The sequence below is a fragment of the Chanodichthys erythropterus genome, chromosome 21 (assembly GCF_024489055.1).
Source record: "Chanodichthys erythropterus isolate Z2021 chromosome 21, ASM2448905v1, whole genome shotgun sequence".
Classification (NCBI taxonomy): Eukaryota; Metazoa; Chordata; class Actinopteri; order Cypriniformes; family Xenocyprididae; genus Chanodichthys; species Chanodichthys erythropterus.
Window position 1 is genome coordinate 8,001,241 of NC_090241.1, and position 16,801 is coordinate 8,018,041.

At 36.3% G+C, this 16,801-nt stretch overlaps 1 protein-coding gene across 12 annotated transcripts in view; it reads left to right on the plus strand.

Annotated features, from left to right (window-relative positions):
- nbeal1 (neurobeachin-like 1) overlaps positions 1–16,801 on the plus strand; it is a 72,396-nt gene that overhangs the window by 47,358 nt on the left and 8,237 nt on the right. For 6 of the 12 annotated variants that reach the window (XM_067372953.1, XM_067372947.1, XM_067372956.1 and 3 more), the window contains 21 exons: positions 812–1,123; positions 1,276–1,425; positions 1,894–2,051; positions 2,242–2,366; positions 2,464–2,587; positions 3,292–3,440; positions 4,070–4,203; positions 6,034–6,147; positions 6,243–6,338; positions 6,441–6,565; positions 7,482–7,622; positions 8,058–8,188; positions 9,983–10,092; positions 10,420–10,537; positions 13,024–13,121; positions 13,386–13,502; positions 13,588–13,677; positions 14,073–14,182; positions 14,286–14,458; positions 14,634–14,728; positions 16,090–16,206. In XM_067372953.1, coding sequence (XP_067229054.1) covers positions 812–1,123; positions 1,276–1,425; positions 1,894–2,051; positions 2,242–2,366; positions 2,464–2,587; positions 3,292–3,440; positions 4,070–4,203; positions 6,034–6,147; positions 6,243–6,338; positions 6,441–6,565; positions 7,482–7,622; positions 8,058–8,188; positions 9,983–10,092; positions 10,420–10,537; positions 13,024–13,121; positions 13,386–13,502; positions 13,588–13,677; positions 14,073–14,182; positions 14,286–14,458; positions 14,634–14,728; positions 16,090–16,206 — 2,787 coding nt within the window. Of the gene's footprint in view, positions 1–811; positions 1,124–1,275; positions 1,426–1,893; positions 2,052–2,241; positions 2,367–2,463; positions 2,588–3,291; positions 3,441–4,069; positions 4,204–6,033; positions 6,148–6,242; positions 6,339–6,440; positions 6,566–7,481; positions 7,623–8,057; positions 8,189–9,982; positions 10,093–10,419; positions 10,538–13,023; positions 13,122–13,385; positions 13,503–13,587; positions 13,678–14,072; positions 14,183–14,285; positions 14,459–14,633; positions 14,729–16,089; positions 16,207–16,801 lie in introns of those variants that run through there. The other 6 variants (XM_067372954.1, XM_067372955.1, XM_067372960.1 and 3 more) reach the window with 2 other exon arrangements.

A 16,801-nucleotide genomic window follows, 5' to 3' on the forward strand; every position in this document is an offset into this window, starting at 1 on the left:
AATCAACAGACAGATAGGTAAGCAAGCAAGAACAATAGCGGAAAATGGCAGATGGAGCGATAATAACTGACATGATCCATAATATCATGATATTTTTAGTGATATTTGTAAATTGTCTTTCCAAATGTTTTGTTAGCATGTTGCTAATGTACTGTTAAATGTGGTTAGAGTTACCATCGTTTCTTACTGTATTCATGGAGAAGAGACGTCGCTATTTTCATTTTTAAACACTTGCAGTCTGTATAATGCATAAACACAACTTCATTCTTTATAAATCTCTCCAACAGTGTGTAATGTTAGCTTTAGCCACGGAGCACAGCCTCAAACTCATTCAGAATCAAATGTAAACATCCAAATAAACACTGTACTTACGTGATTAGACATGCTGCATGACGAACACTTTGTAAAGATCCATTTTGAGGGTTATAATAGCTGTGTAAACTTTGTTTATGCAATGATAGAGTCAAGAGCTCTGGGGCGGGGGCGGAGAGCGCGAACAATTAAAGGGGCCGCAGCCCTGAATTGGCGCATTTCTAATTATGCCCCAAAATAGGCAGTTAAAAAAATCTATGGGGCATTTTGAGCTGAAACTTCAGACACATTCAGGGGACACCTTAGACTTATATTACATCTTGTAAAAAAAAAACATTCGATGGCACCTTTAAATATGATCTAAACACATATGCAAACTTTTGTCTTACGACCCCAATTTTTTGAAAGGTATTAGTACTCATAAACATACTCCAATACCAATATCTGATACTAAAAATTTTAGAATTTATTCACTCTATTTGTTCTTTATTTCCGGCAGGTGTGTGCCATGGCTACGGCCAAACTGAATGGCATCTTACAAACGAAGACGGTGGACTCTCAGGATGAGGCCTGTTACCTTCTGGGCCGGGTGGAGGGAATCCTAAGGCGCTCCGTGGGCGAGGAACGTACGGAGGAGACCTACTCATTTTTAGTGCCTCTTCTCCGTACCCTCCTGTCTAAAGTCCACAAACTCTTGTACATGGAGCTGCACCTCCCTTCCCTTCCCGACACCAATGGAAGTCCGTCATTCTTTGAAGATTTCCAGCTGTACTGCAGCTCCCCAGAGTGGAGGGTCTATTTGGATAAATATGTGAGAGGATATATATTTGGATAAATATATTACTACAGTATATGCGGTTAATTGTAATTTCATGCTGGTTGATTTATTATATTCTATTTCAAGTAGTATGCGCTTCATTGCCCCCTGTAGTTTGTAAATGTAAATTTTGTTTGTTTCTTCAGATTATACCCTACATGAAGCAGTATGAGATCGAGACGTTCAGTCAGGGTCATGAGAACATGGCCCTCTTTTGGAAGGAATGTTATGAGGCGTTCATGCTCAATCTGCACCGCAGGGACAGAGAGAGAGGAGAGAGCAAGATACGCTTTCAGGTACACACAAGTTTTTTTTTCATAGATTTCTGTTTCAAAGAAATGCTGTTCTATTGAACTTCCTAGCTAGTAAAGAAATAATAAAAAAAAATGTATATCAGTTTCCACAAAAATATTAAGCAACACAACTGTTTTCAACATTGATAATAATAAGAAATGTTTCTTGAGCAGCAAATCATCATATTAGAATGATATCTGAAGGATCATGTGACACAAAATATATTACAATAGAAAACAGTTATTTTAAATTGTAATAATATTTCCAACTATTACGTTTTTTACTGTATTTTTGATCAAATAAATTCAGCCTTGGTAAGCATAAGAGACTTCTTTTAAAATATTTTAAAGAAATCTCACCAATTCCAAATGTTTGAAAGGCAGAGAATAGAATTTCCCTTCAAATTTAATGCAGAATTTAATGGCTATCAGACATTCGCAAACATTTTAATTATTCTCAAAAATCTTTAGGAGCAATTTGTGGAACCATTCAGTCGTCGAGGGCGTCAGGAGAACCTTAGGTACAACAGCATGCTGAAACAAATCCACACGCAAAACAGCGCCATCCTCAGGCAGTGGAGGGCAGCGCGTAGAGGACTCTTCTGTGAAAGAGGACCCTGGGTGGACAAGTGAGTGTTATTTCTGTGTGTAGATGTTGCTGAAATCAGCAGTGGATTCTGTTTGTGCAGATGTACGTGTATAAATTTAAAAGATTAATCAAATGTGGTCTTCCCAGTGTGTAACAAACTAAAAACTATTGGCTATTAAAAAAAAAAAAAAAAAAAAGTGGTCTGTAAGGCAGCTGTTTTTGTTTGGCAGGCAGCAGAAGGACATACACTGGAAGCTCTCTAGCGCTGAGAACTACTCCCGTATGCGACTCAAACTCGTGCGGAATTACAACTTTGACCCCCACAGGGAAGCCAGTGCCTTGAGAGACAACCTGGGTAAGACATACACGCATATAAAGATGGTCACCTCGAACTTTTTATGAATCTTGTGACTGGCATTTGGAGAAATAACTGGTTTTGTGTGTTACCTCAGGTGTGCAGCACCAGCAGGTAAATGCTGAGTCACTGTTGTTAGAGGCGGTGAAGCAGGTGAAGGTCAGTGATCTGGAGGATGACATCCTGGAACTCCTGGAGGAGGATCCTGCATCGGCCAATCAGTGAGTTTGAGTTTAGATGGACAAGAGCAAAAGCCAATTACTGGAGCTCAATACAGAAACACACTTTTACTCAATAATTGGAGATGGACAGAGAAAAAGAAATGTGCAATCTAGTGGAAACACCTTGAATACTGTTCTTAAATCTGTACATTTTTACTTAAAAAAATATATGATACAATTATTTTTGCTCTTTGCATGTAAATGCATTTGTTGCTCTTTGCATATAAATGCATTTTCTGTTTAAACAGCTTAGTCTGTTTACATTTTGACATTATCATGTCAAGGTGATTTTCTTGCATTTGTCAATTTATGGATTTGTATGTTCACTACTATTCAAAAGTTTGGGGTCTATAAGATTTTTAAAAAGTTTTTTAAAGATTGTTAATGTGTAATATTCCAATTTAAAATAACTTTTTTTCTGTTTGAATATATTTTAAAATGTAATTTATTCTTGCTAAAAATTCAGCTTTGATGACATCAATACTCGTTTTCAGTGTCACATGATTGTTTAGAATAAATTATTATTGTTAACAGTTGAGCTGCTTCATATTTTTGTTAAAAAAGTTCAAAAGAACAGAATTTATTTGAATTAAAAATATTTTTGTAACATTATTAAAGTCTTTACTGTAACTTTTGATCTATTTATTGTGTCTTTGCTGTACAAAACTGTTCATTTGTAAACACGCTCGCTGTCATTCTCTAAGGGCTGATTCAGAAGAGGCGGGTCAAAAGGAGAAGTTGGTGATCTCAGAAGACTGTGAGTTGGTCACAGTAGTAGACGTCTATCCGGGTCGTCTTGAGCTCACCACACAGCACATCTACTTTTATGACAGCAGCGCAGAGAAAGAGGAAGGTGAGGAAAGTGCAGTGTGAAGGTCAAAGGTCATGAATAGCCGCTTTTCCACCGCAGAAATTTCTCCAGGAACTATGGACATTGGGGTGGTACTTGGTGTGTTTCGACTGCAGGAACCAAAGAAGTTCTGGGTAACAATTTGCCCCTCAGAAAGTCCCTGCTCAAAAGGTAGTACTTTTTCAAAGTTCAGGAACTTTCAGGGGTGGGACTTGGCGCTGAACATGCTGATTGGTTGAGTTCACGCAGCATTTTGATTGGTTGAATCCATACAGCATTTTATTTCAACATCCATTATTAAAAGTCTGTTGCGGTGCATGCAGTAAGAGTTGTTTGCTATTCGAAATTGTTATCAACAATGGAGTTAAAAAAACAACAACCGATGAACCGACAACGAGGTTCAGGCTTTATTAAGCTTGTATGCGGATGACGAAATCCAGCGGGAACAGGAAAGTCACGCGTAGTCCTACATCATCGGACTTAATCTTCATGGTACTTTAGACCACGATGGAAACGTAGACAGCAACAGGTCTGGGGGAAAAAACGTTCCTGGGACAAATTGTTCCGGGTATTTTCGGTGGAAAAGCGGCTTATGTGAGGAAAGAGATGATATTGATGTTCTCCATTTTCAGGTGTAGGTCAAGACTTTAAATGGCCTCTATCTCAGATCAGAGAGATCCACCTGCGCAGATACAACCTCCGACGCTCTGCATTAGAGATCTTTCTCATCGACCAGACCAACTACTTCCTGAACTTCAAGAAGGAGGTCAGAAATCTTTCAAGTCATCATAAAACGGAAGTTGCGATAATCTTTTCTTCTCTATTGTGATTTATATCCAAGTGAAAAAAGTTGGGTGGAACTTGATTTTGTCGATGGGGAATTGATTGGATGGTCATAGTTTGCTATTGGTCAATCTCATGTCATGTGAGTGACAGGTTGCCCTGCCCTCACGCCAATAAACGCTTCATCAGAGAAGTGATGTTGCTGCAAGAGGGAGGGGAAGTTATTATTATTATAGATCGAGGCACATGAAAAAAATATATAATGATGTGCATGGATAAATCTTTTATAATTAACACTAAAAAATGGTTTCATGGTGACTAAGCAAGTGTCTCATCTTATTTCTCTTTTTCCTATGTAATGAGTTAATGTAATGTTGCATGCAATTGTTTAAAACTGTTGTATAATTGTTTTATGTGTAAACACACTGGGTCTCATTCATGAAACATTGGTAAATATACGAGTAAATATGTGAGTGATTTGCGCGTAAAGAGACCTTCCCGAAAACTCTTCTCCTGATTCACAAATACTTCGTAAACGTCAGAAGTGATAGTGAAATATGTGAGTGTGTGTTAATGAATTCCAATCAGTCGTAAATGGGACGCGCGTGCACGCTCATTCTCAATTACCAAAAATCCTGCCCATTAAATCCGACTGACAACTATATATGGGCATCATATTATGACACCAATTTAAGGATTTTGGCCATTTTATAGGAAACAATTTCCATAACAGTTAAGGGGCCATTAGTTTGCCCAGCCCTGTTGAAATCAATTAATTATTTGATTAAAGTGCTCCGTTTGCAGATGCTATTACTGGCTCTCACAATAAAAGTAAAAAGAAAAAACGTATGTAATTACTATATATAATATTTTTTCAAAATGCTGTGTAAATACTGTATGTACCTTATTAAGGTATATTAAAATGCAGCCTTATTAATGAGCAAAACGTTCGGATGTTAAACGCACTATTTATGCGTGGCTGGGAGCAGGTGTAGATTTCTTTCGTACCAACTAACATTTGGAAAATACTAATATTTTAATGAATCCGAAAATTTACGCCAGAATCACTTTACACACGATTTACACAAAAATTCGTTCTGCTCGTGTTTCATGAATGAGACCCACTCATTGGGTCTCATTCACTAATAATTGTGTGAATTCTTTGTACTTTTGCACACTGGAGAACTTCTATTTTTCTCCTAACACATGCACATGAATTTGTTCTGAACCTCATTGTGATATTAATGAATCTGTAGTATTCTAAATGGGCCACTTGCCCAAGGTTAGTAATTTGCTAAAATATGCCCAAACCTTCTCTATACAATAGCTGTCCTCACAATCTTGCCTTTCGTCGCTCTCAGCAAACATGACACTCTGTAACGATGCGACTAAAAGCATATGCTCACTAAGATCCTCACGCAATGCCAAGTATTACATCCTCAAAATCAGTTCAAACACAAAAAAAAATACAGTTTGTAGAGAACCAGATTACAGATCCCTCTTTAACCAGCTGTACATATCCACGTTTTGGCAGAGAAACCTAATAACCAGCTTTGTTGAGCTATAACAAAAATATCTGCATATAAAGTATGTGATTTTTTTTTTTTTTTTGCATGTTTCTACATTTTTTCATAAAATTTGAATATATTTTCATACGAAAGAATCACGATTTGTTTGTGAAAATGTTCATACACAGATTTCACGCACAAATGTGTGCGTACGTTAGTGAATGAGACCCATTATTATTTGTCAACTTTCCCACCTTCTATTATTCAGTCTCTTGTAATTTGTTGTTTCTGGGTTTGATTGACAGGTGCGTAATAAAGTGTACAGTCGGATGCTGCTGCTGCGATCTCTCTCTCTTCATGCCACTCACTCACCGCAGGAGCTGCTCAAAGCTTCTGGACTCACACAGGTCACTGCAGACGTATGAAGATCACTCAGTTTAGGGATTTGATTCACTTGAAACACTGAAGGTTTAGAGCTGATCAAGTACTTACTTGCACTTCTCTCTGTCATCAGAAATGGGTGAACAGGGAGATCTCAAACTTTGACTACCTGATGCAGTTGAACACCATAGCAGGAAGGACGTATAATGATCTGGCTCAGTATCCTGTGGTGAGTGACATTTACACACCCGCTCTGGATTCTGTTTGAACTGCAGTATGGTCACACGTCAGGTTTTTTTCATTACCTAAATGATCTAACATGGTGTTTTAGTTCCCCTGGATCCTGTCGGATTATACGTCAGAGGAGCTGGATCTGTCCGATCCGCGGGTGTTCAGAGATCTCTCCAAACCTGTAGCCGTGCTCAACGAGAGGAATGCCAAAGCCGTCAGAGAGAAGTGTGTTTCTGTCTTACGTTTATGTCTCTCAGTCTTAACAGATCATATTTACTTAGATAGAAGTCTGTGTTCACTGCAGGCTGCACTGTTTAATCTGTAATTCTGTTACAAACCGGTGTTGTTTATATACTATTATAGTACTTATTAATATTTTTTATTTTTATATATTTTAAGTTTACTTTTTTCATTTAATATTTATATTTTATTTCAGCTTAATTTCAATTAACGAAAATGATTTGTAATAGTACAGTCAGTTTTAGTTAACAATAACAACACTGCTCCAAACCCTAGTAAGATGCCTACATAGGCAACATTTTTAGTTATCAATGGTTTGGTTGGTCCCGCTCTGAATGCTTTACCAAATAGTAGGCTGCAAAATTTCAGTTTTATTTTATCTTCTTTGGGTCAGCAGCATGTATCCTTCACAGATAATGCAATCCCAGAATGCATTGTGAGGAAAATGTATTGTGTGTGTCATTAGCTTAGCAGCATATTAACTGTAAACTATTGGAATCAACTTTAAGCATCAAGACTCTTAGTGTTATTTTATATTTGAATATTTTCAAATATAAAAAGTTTTTTATTTCATGTTTTTAGTACTTCAATTTAATAATTTTAGTACTTCAATTCAATTTCAGTTTAAGTGTTTAGTTTAAGATTTATATTTTATTTCAGCTTTTTTTAGTTACCGAAAACTATTTTTCATCGATTTAGTGTTAGTTGTAGTTTTAACTGTAAAACACTGGTCTCTTATGGTGTTCTCAGTCACTTATTAGGTTCTTTTTCAGTTGTATGGTGCTTGTATTAGAAGGAAGTTTCCTATTTGGACAGTGAAGCAGCTCACTAGGTTTTGGAAAAGTTGACTTTGTGGCAGCAATAAATGCAATTGATAAATGTGGTTGTAAATGATCTGCAGATATGAGAGTTTTGAAGACCCCACGGGCACCATAGACCGCTTCCACTACGGCACGCACTACTCGAACGCCGCTGGAGTCATGCATTACCTCATCAGAGTCGAACCATTCACATCCCTGCACATCCAGCTGCAGAGCGGCAGGTAATTCTTGTCTGCTTTGACTTCTTTTTGCCGTTTTATTATTTGTCAGTGTTTATCTTTCCATTCTATTGTGTCTTTTGTCAACCAAATCACAACTATCTTCTGAAGTGAAATTTATTTAAAGGCCTTGTAATCTAAGATCTTCCCTGAAGTCCACTTATAGTAAACTGTTAATAAAGTTTTCTTGCACTAAAATCAGGATTGGTTTAGTTTTTCTTGACCATTTTCCACTCTCACTCTCTGATCCTTAGAATTAAACAGCCTGTTTTTGCTACTGTACCTTTAAGATTGGCCTCTGTTATGATTAATTGATATTTAAATATGGGCGGTCATATGTATTTGTGCTTAAAACATTTTAAAACATACCTTTGCAAAATGCTGTTTTCCATCAAATGAATAAAGTTGATCTGTTGTTGTTTTTACTGTCTGTGGCAGGTTTGACTGTGCTGACCGTCAGTTTCACTCCATTCCTGCTACCTGGCAGACCCTCATGGACAATCCCAATGATGTCAAAGAGCTCATTCCAGAATTCTTTTACTTCCCGGAGTTCTTGGAGAACCAGAATGGTGAGCAGAAGCAGCAGAGTAAATGTTTCTTATGCACTGCCCGTTTACACTTGGTATAAAGATGCGTTTTGGTCGATCGGATCAGGTGGACGACGCTAAATACAGGCGTAAACGGAGTCTAAAACATTTTGAGCTTGTCCACTTTCTACCACTTCTAGAGGTAGTTAGACTGGATTGCTTTCATAGTGGAAACACTCATGTGGCTGAATGTGTTTGAACAGCCACAATAGACCGCCTGCTCTCCGCCTATTGACCTAATGCGTAAACATAATGGCAAGTGCACTAGCCAGACAGGATTTAAACTTTGCTAGATACCTAGGTTTGGTTTGAAGACGAAAAACGTACCAAACATAATGTTCTCTCACCATTCCTGATTTCTAACCCTTACTCACAGGGTTCATTGTGGTCTTGCGGCTGTCTGAGCAGAAACAAAAGCTGTTGCTCTCTATGTTTTTTCGTAGTCTATATAATCTGGCAGTAAGTTTTGGAAGATCATTTTTAGTAATACATTTCAGGATAAGATATGGACTAAAAGTGAACTCCCACACCTTACTGCCAGATTTTGGAAGATAAATTCTTCAGACAGTGGTACAAGAGGATGTGGTGCTGGTCCTTCAGGAGTCACTCTCAAGCTGTCTTCATGTATTTTATAACACTTCAATCTTGTGATTCTTATTAAGAGCGGGTCATTTTTTAGGATTCTTTAGCTAACCTAAGTCTCTGAGATCCTGACACCTTGCACTTCTGGAGACTCCAGGTAGGTTGCAGTTCTGGAAAATGGTGGCGCTGGAGACTAAAGGGTTCCTGATGGTTTCACACTTAATTCTTCATCTTAATTCTTAATTCTATTTTGCAGTTAACGTGTCTTTTCTTTTCCACCTGTTTTTGTCTGACCCTGCTGACCCAATGAGCATTTTGCTGTCCCTTGGTCATGCTTTAAGTTTGCAATTTCTAGTATTGCATTAGTATTGCGTCCTTCTCATGAGTATTTAATAATTTTTGACTTTTCACACTGAGTTAAATCTCTTTTTTGGCTCATTTTGCCTGTAAAAGAAAAGCTGCCTAATAATTATGCACACCTAAATATAAGGCATTTTTCATTTCCAGCCTTCATGACCAATTATATATCACTTATAAATGATTAAAAACAATATTAATAGTAGTTATTAAGATTGATGTGGATTGGAATTGTTAAAATGTGCTTGGAAAAAGAAGAAATATAATCAGAAAATCAACTTGCCTAATAATTCTGCACACGGTGTACATTTACCCAACCATAGACCCTCCCCTCGAAGAAATCAGGACAGAAGTTGTTGAAGGTGGACAAAAGAAATAGGAATGTTTCTCCTTTGTCTACTTGTGATCCGATCGACCAAAACACTTCTTAAGCTTTTTAACCCTTCTGTTGTGTTAAACAACTGGGCACAACTTTTCTGTTTCCATTTTTTTCCATGCAATTTGCCAAAAACTGACAGAATGAAAAAACACTGAAGATTCATGTAAACGTGTCAGTATGACCCCAAGACAGAAGTTGTAACAAAATTTGTGCAACCTTTCCACAACACATGTACATGTTGAAACTTTGCATATACATTTATGACAAAAATTCAAGAAGAAATAAATAGTTTAAACCAGTGTTTGAAGCAGTTTGGAAATTGAATGCGGGTCAGTTTACAATAAAAATGTTACTTCACTTTTAAAAAATGTAACCAACAAAGTGTCATGTTTCCCGTCTATTCAAACTCTTTTTTTTTTTTTTTTTTTATCGTATCATCTCTTTATCTCTCATTTTAGGATTTGACCTGGGTCGCTTGCAGATCTCTAAAGAGAGGGTAAATGATGTCATCCTACCTAAATGGGCCAAATCCCCCGAGGATTTCATCTACAAGCACCGCAAAGCCCTGGTGAGCCCATTTCTGATGACCTCATCACAACTCTTCCCCAGTAACCTCAATAGAGAGCCTCCAGGGAGGGATGTGTAATTGAATACGGCCCTCTCTTAGTATCTGTTTCTCTCTTCTTCTCAATTCCTCTGTCGGTTCTGTCCTATTAAAGCATGAAGCAGTGAAAAATGGTTTTGTGAAAGGTTACAAAACTAGAACGACAAAAGAGTCTTTCCCAGTCACCTCCTGGCAGATTCCTCTCATAATGGCTGATGGCCTCAGGTCTATCCTTAGAGAAATGTTGGTTTGGACGTTTTCTTGATGTGGATGTTGTGTGTCTCTGCTCAGGAATCAGAGTATGTGTCGGCCCATCTGCATGAATGGATTGATCTGATCTTTGGCTATAAACAGAGGGGCCCAGATGCAGTGGAGGCCCTTAATGTCTTCTATTACTGCACATATGAAGGTATGAAGTCCTTCATTCAGCTAAACATACAAGTCTGGATGTGGATAATATCCTTTGCTACCAATTCTTGAGTAATATTCAGTACGTTTATATGGACAACAATATTCTGATATTAACCCAATTAAGACAGTACTCTGATTAAGAAATTACCAAGTAAATTTTCTTTTTCTTTTTACCTTAATCCGGCTAAAGTCATACTCGAAGTAAACACATCGAATTAAGATATGTGGAGTATTCCTGTTTTAGTCGCATTATTGAAGTGCATTATAGACATGTACACTCCTTGATCACACTGTTAACGTTGTGTGGGAGTTTTGGACATCAGGTGTAGGGCTGTCAAACGATTAATCACGATTAATCGCATACAAAATAAAAGTTTGAGTTTGCCTAATATATGTGGGTGTACTGTGTGTAATTATTATGTACTGTATATATAAATACAAACACATTCATGTATTTATTTGAGAAATATTTACAAGTATATGTATTTATTTATATTTGTATATAATTTATATTATATATAAATATTTTTTTTGTACATAAATAACATATTTCTCTTAAATATATACATTAATTTGTGTGTATTTATATGTACATATTATTTACACACATTACTCACACATATATTATGCAAACTCAAACTTTTATTTTGTATGCGATTAATCTCGATTAATCGTTTGACAGCCCTAGTCATGTGGGGAATGTTGGATGGCGTGGCATGGACGTAATGACGTGTGCCATTAACCGATCTATGTTCTAAACATGTAAAACGGTAATGTGAAAGGAATATTCTAAAAGCGACTCATGTAAACGTCTTAATCAGAATATTGTCTTATTCAGAATAAGGTCAATAATTAGATGTTGTCCATGTAAACATAGTCATTGACTGCATTAACATGCACGTTCTTAAACCGATAATCCTTAATAAGCCGATAGTGCGTGTGGTCATGTAAACGCGTTAAACCATTTCCTTTTTATCTGTGTGAGGTCATAAATGGCTTAAGAATAAACAGATCGACAGAGCTAGATTTTTGCCCATTACCTTGATTTTACCCGGCATGTACACACCTTTATCGTTCTCTCGGCTTATTGAAGTTTGTATGTGTGATATGTGACAGGAAAGCGTCCTTATACGGCAGATTTAAGCGCATCCAGCCACAGCGAGTGTTTCGCCAGGGGAGGAGAAATATATCGCAAACTCTGACTTTTTCTTGACCAAAGAAATATAAAAAATGTGTTCTCATCTCGTGCAGCCGAAGGACAAGTGGTACAGTTGTAGAAACTTCAAATATGAGAGGAGAATGAGTCTGTGCAAGTTTTTCGCTGACATTGTGAATTACTCTGGGGTTTTTAATGCTTTATTTAACATTATAACTCACATAATAAACAGAATACTCTGAGTGAAGTACATGGATGCTAATGTTTTGAAGTCACCACCAGGGAATAACCTGTTTTTTTTAATACAGTCTTGTAAACATAGTTTACTTATATTGCCAAGTTATTGATTTGCATGTAAACCGATAAATCTGGTTATTTTAATAAACTAATTTTTGGTAGTTATCAGCGTAGGATGTGTTACAATTTTATTTTATGACAGACTTAATTTTATTACAGCTACAGCTTATTAAATTTGTTTAAAGTCATTTCCACTGCAAAAACATTTTTAAATAGAAACCAGATTGCATAATAATAAGGCAACATTTAAGTACAAATACCACAATAACTATGAGAGATCTATAAATAATGTCCTTTAAACCAGTGCTGTTATTGTTAATTAAAACTACTGTTTGAAACTATTAGAAATTAGAAATATAAATTGTTTTTGTTAATTGAAAAAAAGAAGCTGAAATAAAATAAAATATACATATTAAATGAAAAACTTAAACTTAAAAAAAACTTTAACTTTTAAATTAGAAATGTTGCTTTGGAAACTAACTGAAATAAAAATTTTAAGTACTAAAATTACTAAAACTAAATCTGAAATAAAAACAAATGAAAGCTAAAAAGAAATATCAAACTAATAAAAATGCCCAAAGCTCTCAACAAAGTTACAAAAAATTAAATAATTTAATAATAAAAAAATAAAAGCTAATTCATAATATTAATAAATACTATGATACTATATAAATAATACTAAAATAACACTGTGTTTGAACTGTGGTCTTGAATCAGATATCTAATTTCATACATAGCTGTGCTAGTTTCATTTGGTCTAATAATTTCAACATATATCAAGATTTTATGCACACTTATTATTTGTTAATTTATTTGGAAAGTAGCCGAATAATCAAAATAATGTATTCTCAGCCTGTCATTTTCACAAAAATAATAAAACTTGTCTGCTTCACATCAGGGTCCTGATCAACCTATTGGTGTCTATTTTGCAATACTGACTGCAAATGATCACTTATGTTTAATAGTGCAAATAAATAAATATAGTGCAGCATTTAAATGCAGCAAAATGAGACTGTCTCTGGTTGCTTTAGGGGCTGTTGATCTGGACGCAATTACAGACGAGAAGGAGAGGAAAGCTTTAGAAGGCATGATCAGTAACTTTGGACAAACACCGTGCCAGTTACTGAAGGTATGACAATCTGATGCTTCTGCTAACATTCAGACAGTGTTATTAGAAGCTCAGGTGGAGATCAGAACATATGATCATCTTTAAAGAATGTTCACACAAAAATTCTGTCGTTATTTACTCACCCTGACTTTGTTTTAAGCTTGATTTGTGAGTAAATGATGACAGAATTTTAAATTTTGAGTGTTAAATGCATAGCTTTAGTGTACAGATGTCATAAACAGTATTTGTTGGTTTGTAAGATGCTCCGTGTTAATGTGCATTCAGGAGCCCCATCCCGTGCGTCTCTCTCTGGAGGAGCTGGAGAAGAGGAGAACTCGTCTGGACTCCAGTCCTCTCAACATTTTTGAGCACCTCACTGAACTCAAATCGTTCTTCATTGAGGTGACTGAAGTAACAGTCCTTTATTCATGTGTCATTCTGTTGAGTGACAGGTGTGAACTGATGGAGTTTAATCTCTGTGTTTTAGGGCATCAGTGATAATGTGCCACTGGTTAAAGCTGTTGTCCCTAAGAACCAATCACATTCATTTATCTCGCAGGGGAGTCCAGATACTCTGGTAAGTCTGGGCTTCATTAGCCACGTCTTACAGACTGCTTTAAAGACACATAACATCAGAATTTATATGTATATATGCCCATTTTAATAAAATATATAAATATTACAATTAAATTAAAATGTTTAATAAACAGTTTTGAGTCAAAGTGATTTAATATATTTTATATTTATATAAATATTATTATTTTATATAATTTTCTATGTACTGTTGGAGTCCTGGTCACCTTAACAGTGTTTGTTAATAACAATAATGGCTATCATGACTGTACATAATCCCTAAATTGTAAATACATGCATTGCAAATACATTCCACATTATTTTTAATGCCCTTTGAGGTTTCTGGTTATTATGAAATGTTTGATACTCTCATAAATAATGTGTATTTGGTTCATCAAGGTAACGCTGAGTCACAACTGCTTGATGGGAACTCACGGCTGGCTGCCCTATGACAAGAACATATCCAACTATTTCACCTTCATCAAAGACCCCACTGTAGCCAGTCCAAAGTGAGTCTCTGACGGTTAACGTCTCGCATCCTGTTTGTAGCTGCCCTGCACTTCCTTTAAAATAAACGACACATCAACTGGCATACTCTTTGTCTCTCTGTAGGACTCAGAGGTTTCTATCAGGGCCATTCTCTCCAGGGGTTGAAGTCACAGCTCATCTGTTTGTTGTGTCTCATGATGGGAAGTTGCTCTTCAGTGGAGGCCACTGGGATAACAGCCTGAGAGTGACGTCACTTGTCAAGGGCAAAACAGTCGGGCAACATATCCGCCACATGGGTAATCGAAACTCTCTCTGCTTCTCTTGACCTTTATCTTCGTCCGTCTTTCTTTCTGCCTGTCTTTGTTTTTATTTCATAAATAGACACATCCAGATTGTATGTTCTCACTTTAACCTTGAGTTGCAGGAAACAGTTCTGCTAACTTGGGCATGTTTGTGTCTATATCTCGGCAGACATCATAACGTGCCTGGCCACAGATCACTTTGGGATTCACCTGATCTCTGGCTCCAGAGACACCACCTGTATGGTGTGGCAGGTGCTACAGCAGGTGCGTTTTGTTCTCTTGGAAAGCACGCCTGATCACTCGACTTCACATAACTCCCTTTAGGTTGTTCATTCCTTAATATGAAGTACATTTTCATCATATGTCACCCTGGACCACAAAACTTGTCATAAGACACACGGGTATATTTGTAGCAATAGCCAACATTGTATACATTGTATGGGTCAAAATTATCGATTTTTTTTTTTATTTATTTATATTATAAGTAAAGATCATGTTCCATGAAGATATTTTGTAAATTTCCTACCGTAAATATATCAAAAATGTATTTTTGTGCGTGGATATGCATTGCTAAGGACTTAATTTGGACAAATTTAAAGGCGATTTTCTCAATATTTTGATTTTTTTTTTTTTTTCACCCTCAGATTCCATATATCTCAGTCAAATGTTGTCCTATCCTAACAAACTGTACATCAATGGAAATTTAAAAAAAACATTGACCCTTATGACTGGTTTTGTGGTCAAGGGTCACACATGTCATTAATGTATAAAATAATACAATACTGTTTAAAAGAACAAAAAAACAGGAAAAAAAGGGTTTTTTTGTTTTTTTTTCAGTCAGCGAAGGCTGCATTTATTTGATCAAAAATACAATGAATATTATTTCAATTTAAAACAATTGTTTTCTATATAAATATATTATAAAATGTAATTTATTCCTGTGAGCAAAGTTGAATTTTCAGCATCATTATTCCAGTCATCAATGTCACATGATCCATCACAAAAAAAAAAAAATCATTCTAATATGCTGATGTGCTGCTCAAGAAACATTTCTGATTATTATCAATGTTGAACAGTTGTGTTGCTTCATATTTTGGTGGATATATGATATCTTATATGATATATATATATTTTTTCATATCTTTGATGAATAGAATGTCCAAAAGAACAGCATTTATTTAAAATTATTTAATTTATTAAAAAAAAAAGTTTAATTTTTTACTCGTTTTCACTCTTTTATCATAATAGCACAATTAAGTCAATATTCCAGGAGTTTCTCCCTTTTTCCTTCCTCTAATTGAAAATTTCACACACGACATTCTCAGGAATTTTCTTTTAATCTGTAATGTTCTTTTGAAAACTGCTTGCTCATGTGTGTTAAATAATATAATGAATAACATTTGTTCTCTGCTCATGTAAAGAAGAGGTTTCAGTTTCTACTGCAGTGTTGGGACTCTATTTAACTGTGTGTGTGTGTGTGTGTGTGTGTGTGTGTGTGTGTGTGTGTGTGTGTGTGTGTGTGTGTGTGTGTGTGTGTGTGTGTGTGTGTGTGTGTGTGTGTGTGTGTGTGTGTGTGTGTGTGTGTGTGTGTGTGTGTGTGTGTGTGTGTGTGTGTGTGTGTGTAGGGAGGTGCTCCAGTGGGTCTGTCCTCTAAGCCAGTGCAGGTATTATACGGACACACAGAGGAAGTTGTGAGTGTGTCTATAAGTACAGAGCTGGATATGGCGGTCTCTGGATCACGGGTGAGACTCCTCTCTTCACACAGTCACTCAAAAACACTTTCTGTGTCCCAATTCACCTACTTATACCATGCCCTAAAAGTATGTACCGTTTTTGTGAAGAAAAAGTATATACTTTTGAGTGTGTAGCAGAAGAGCAGGCAAGCTTTGGGACATACTACTTCATCATAATTGCGTCTTTAACGAAACGCTCTGTTGGCTGGTTACATGCATCCTGTCACTGTTCAAACTGCCCTGTCAATCATCTTGTCACAGTTAAAATCCTCCGCATTTAATTTAATTTCCTACCGTATCAGAATGTAGGAGTACATTGATTGAAGTCGTGCGGAGACTCTCCTTGTATTTGAATAATGATGCATTTAAAAATGTATATTTCTAAAAGTTCACAATGCTGTTGCAGATGAAATAAAATGTGGATAAAATTAAATACTTTTTTTTTTTTTTCACATTAGATACTGATTATTTCTCACGGGTAAAATCCCTCTCTACTAAACCACCAGTCTCGCACATCCTCCATGATTGTAGTTTTTAAACATCCACCACACGCAGTGGATTGCAGGCAATATTAGCCATTAGAGTGTGCGTGGATCTGCACTTT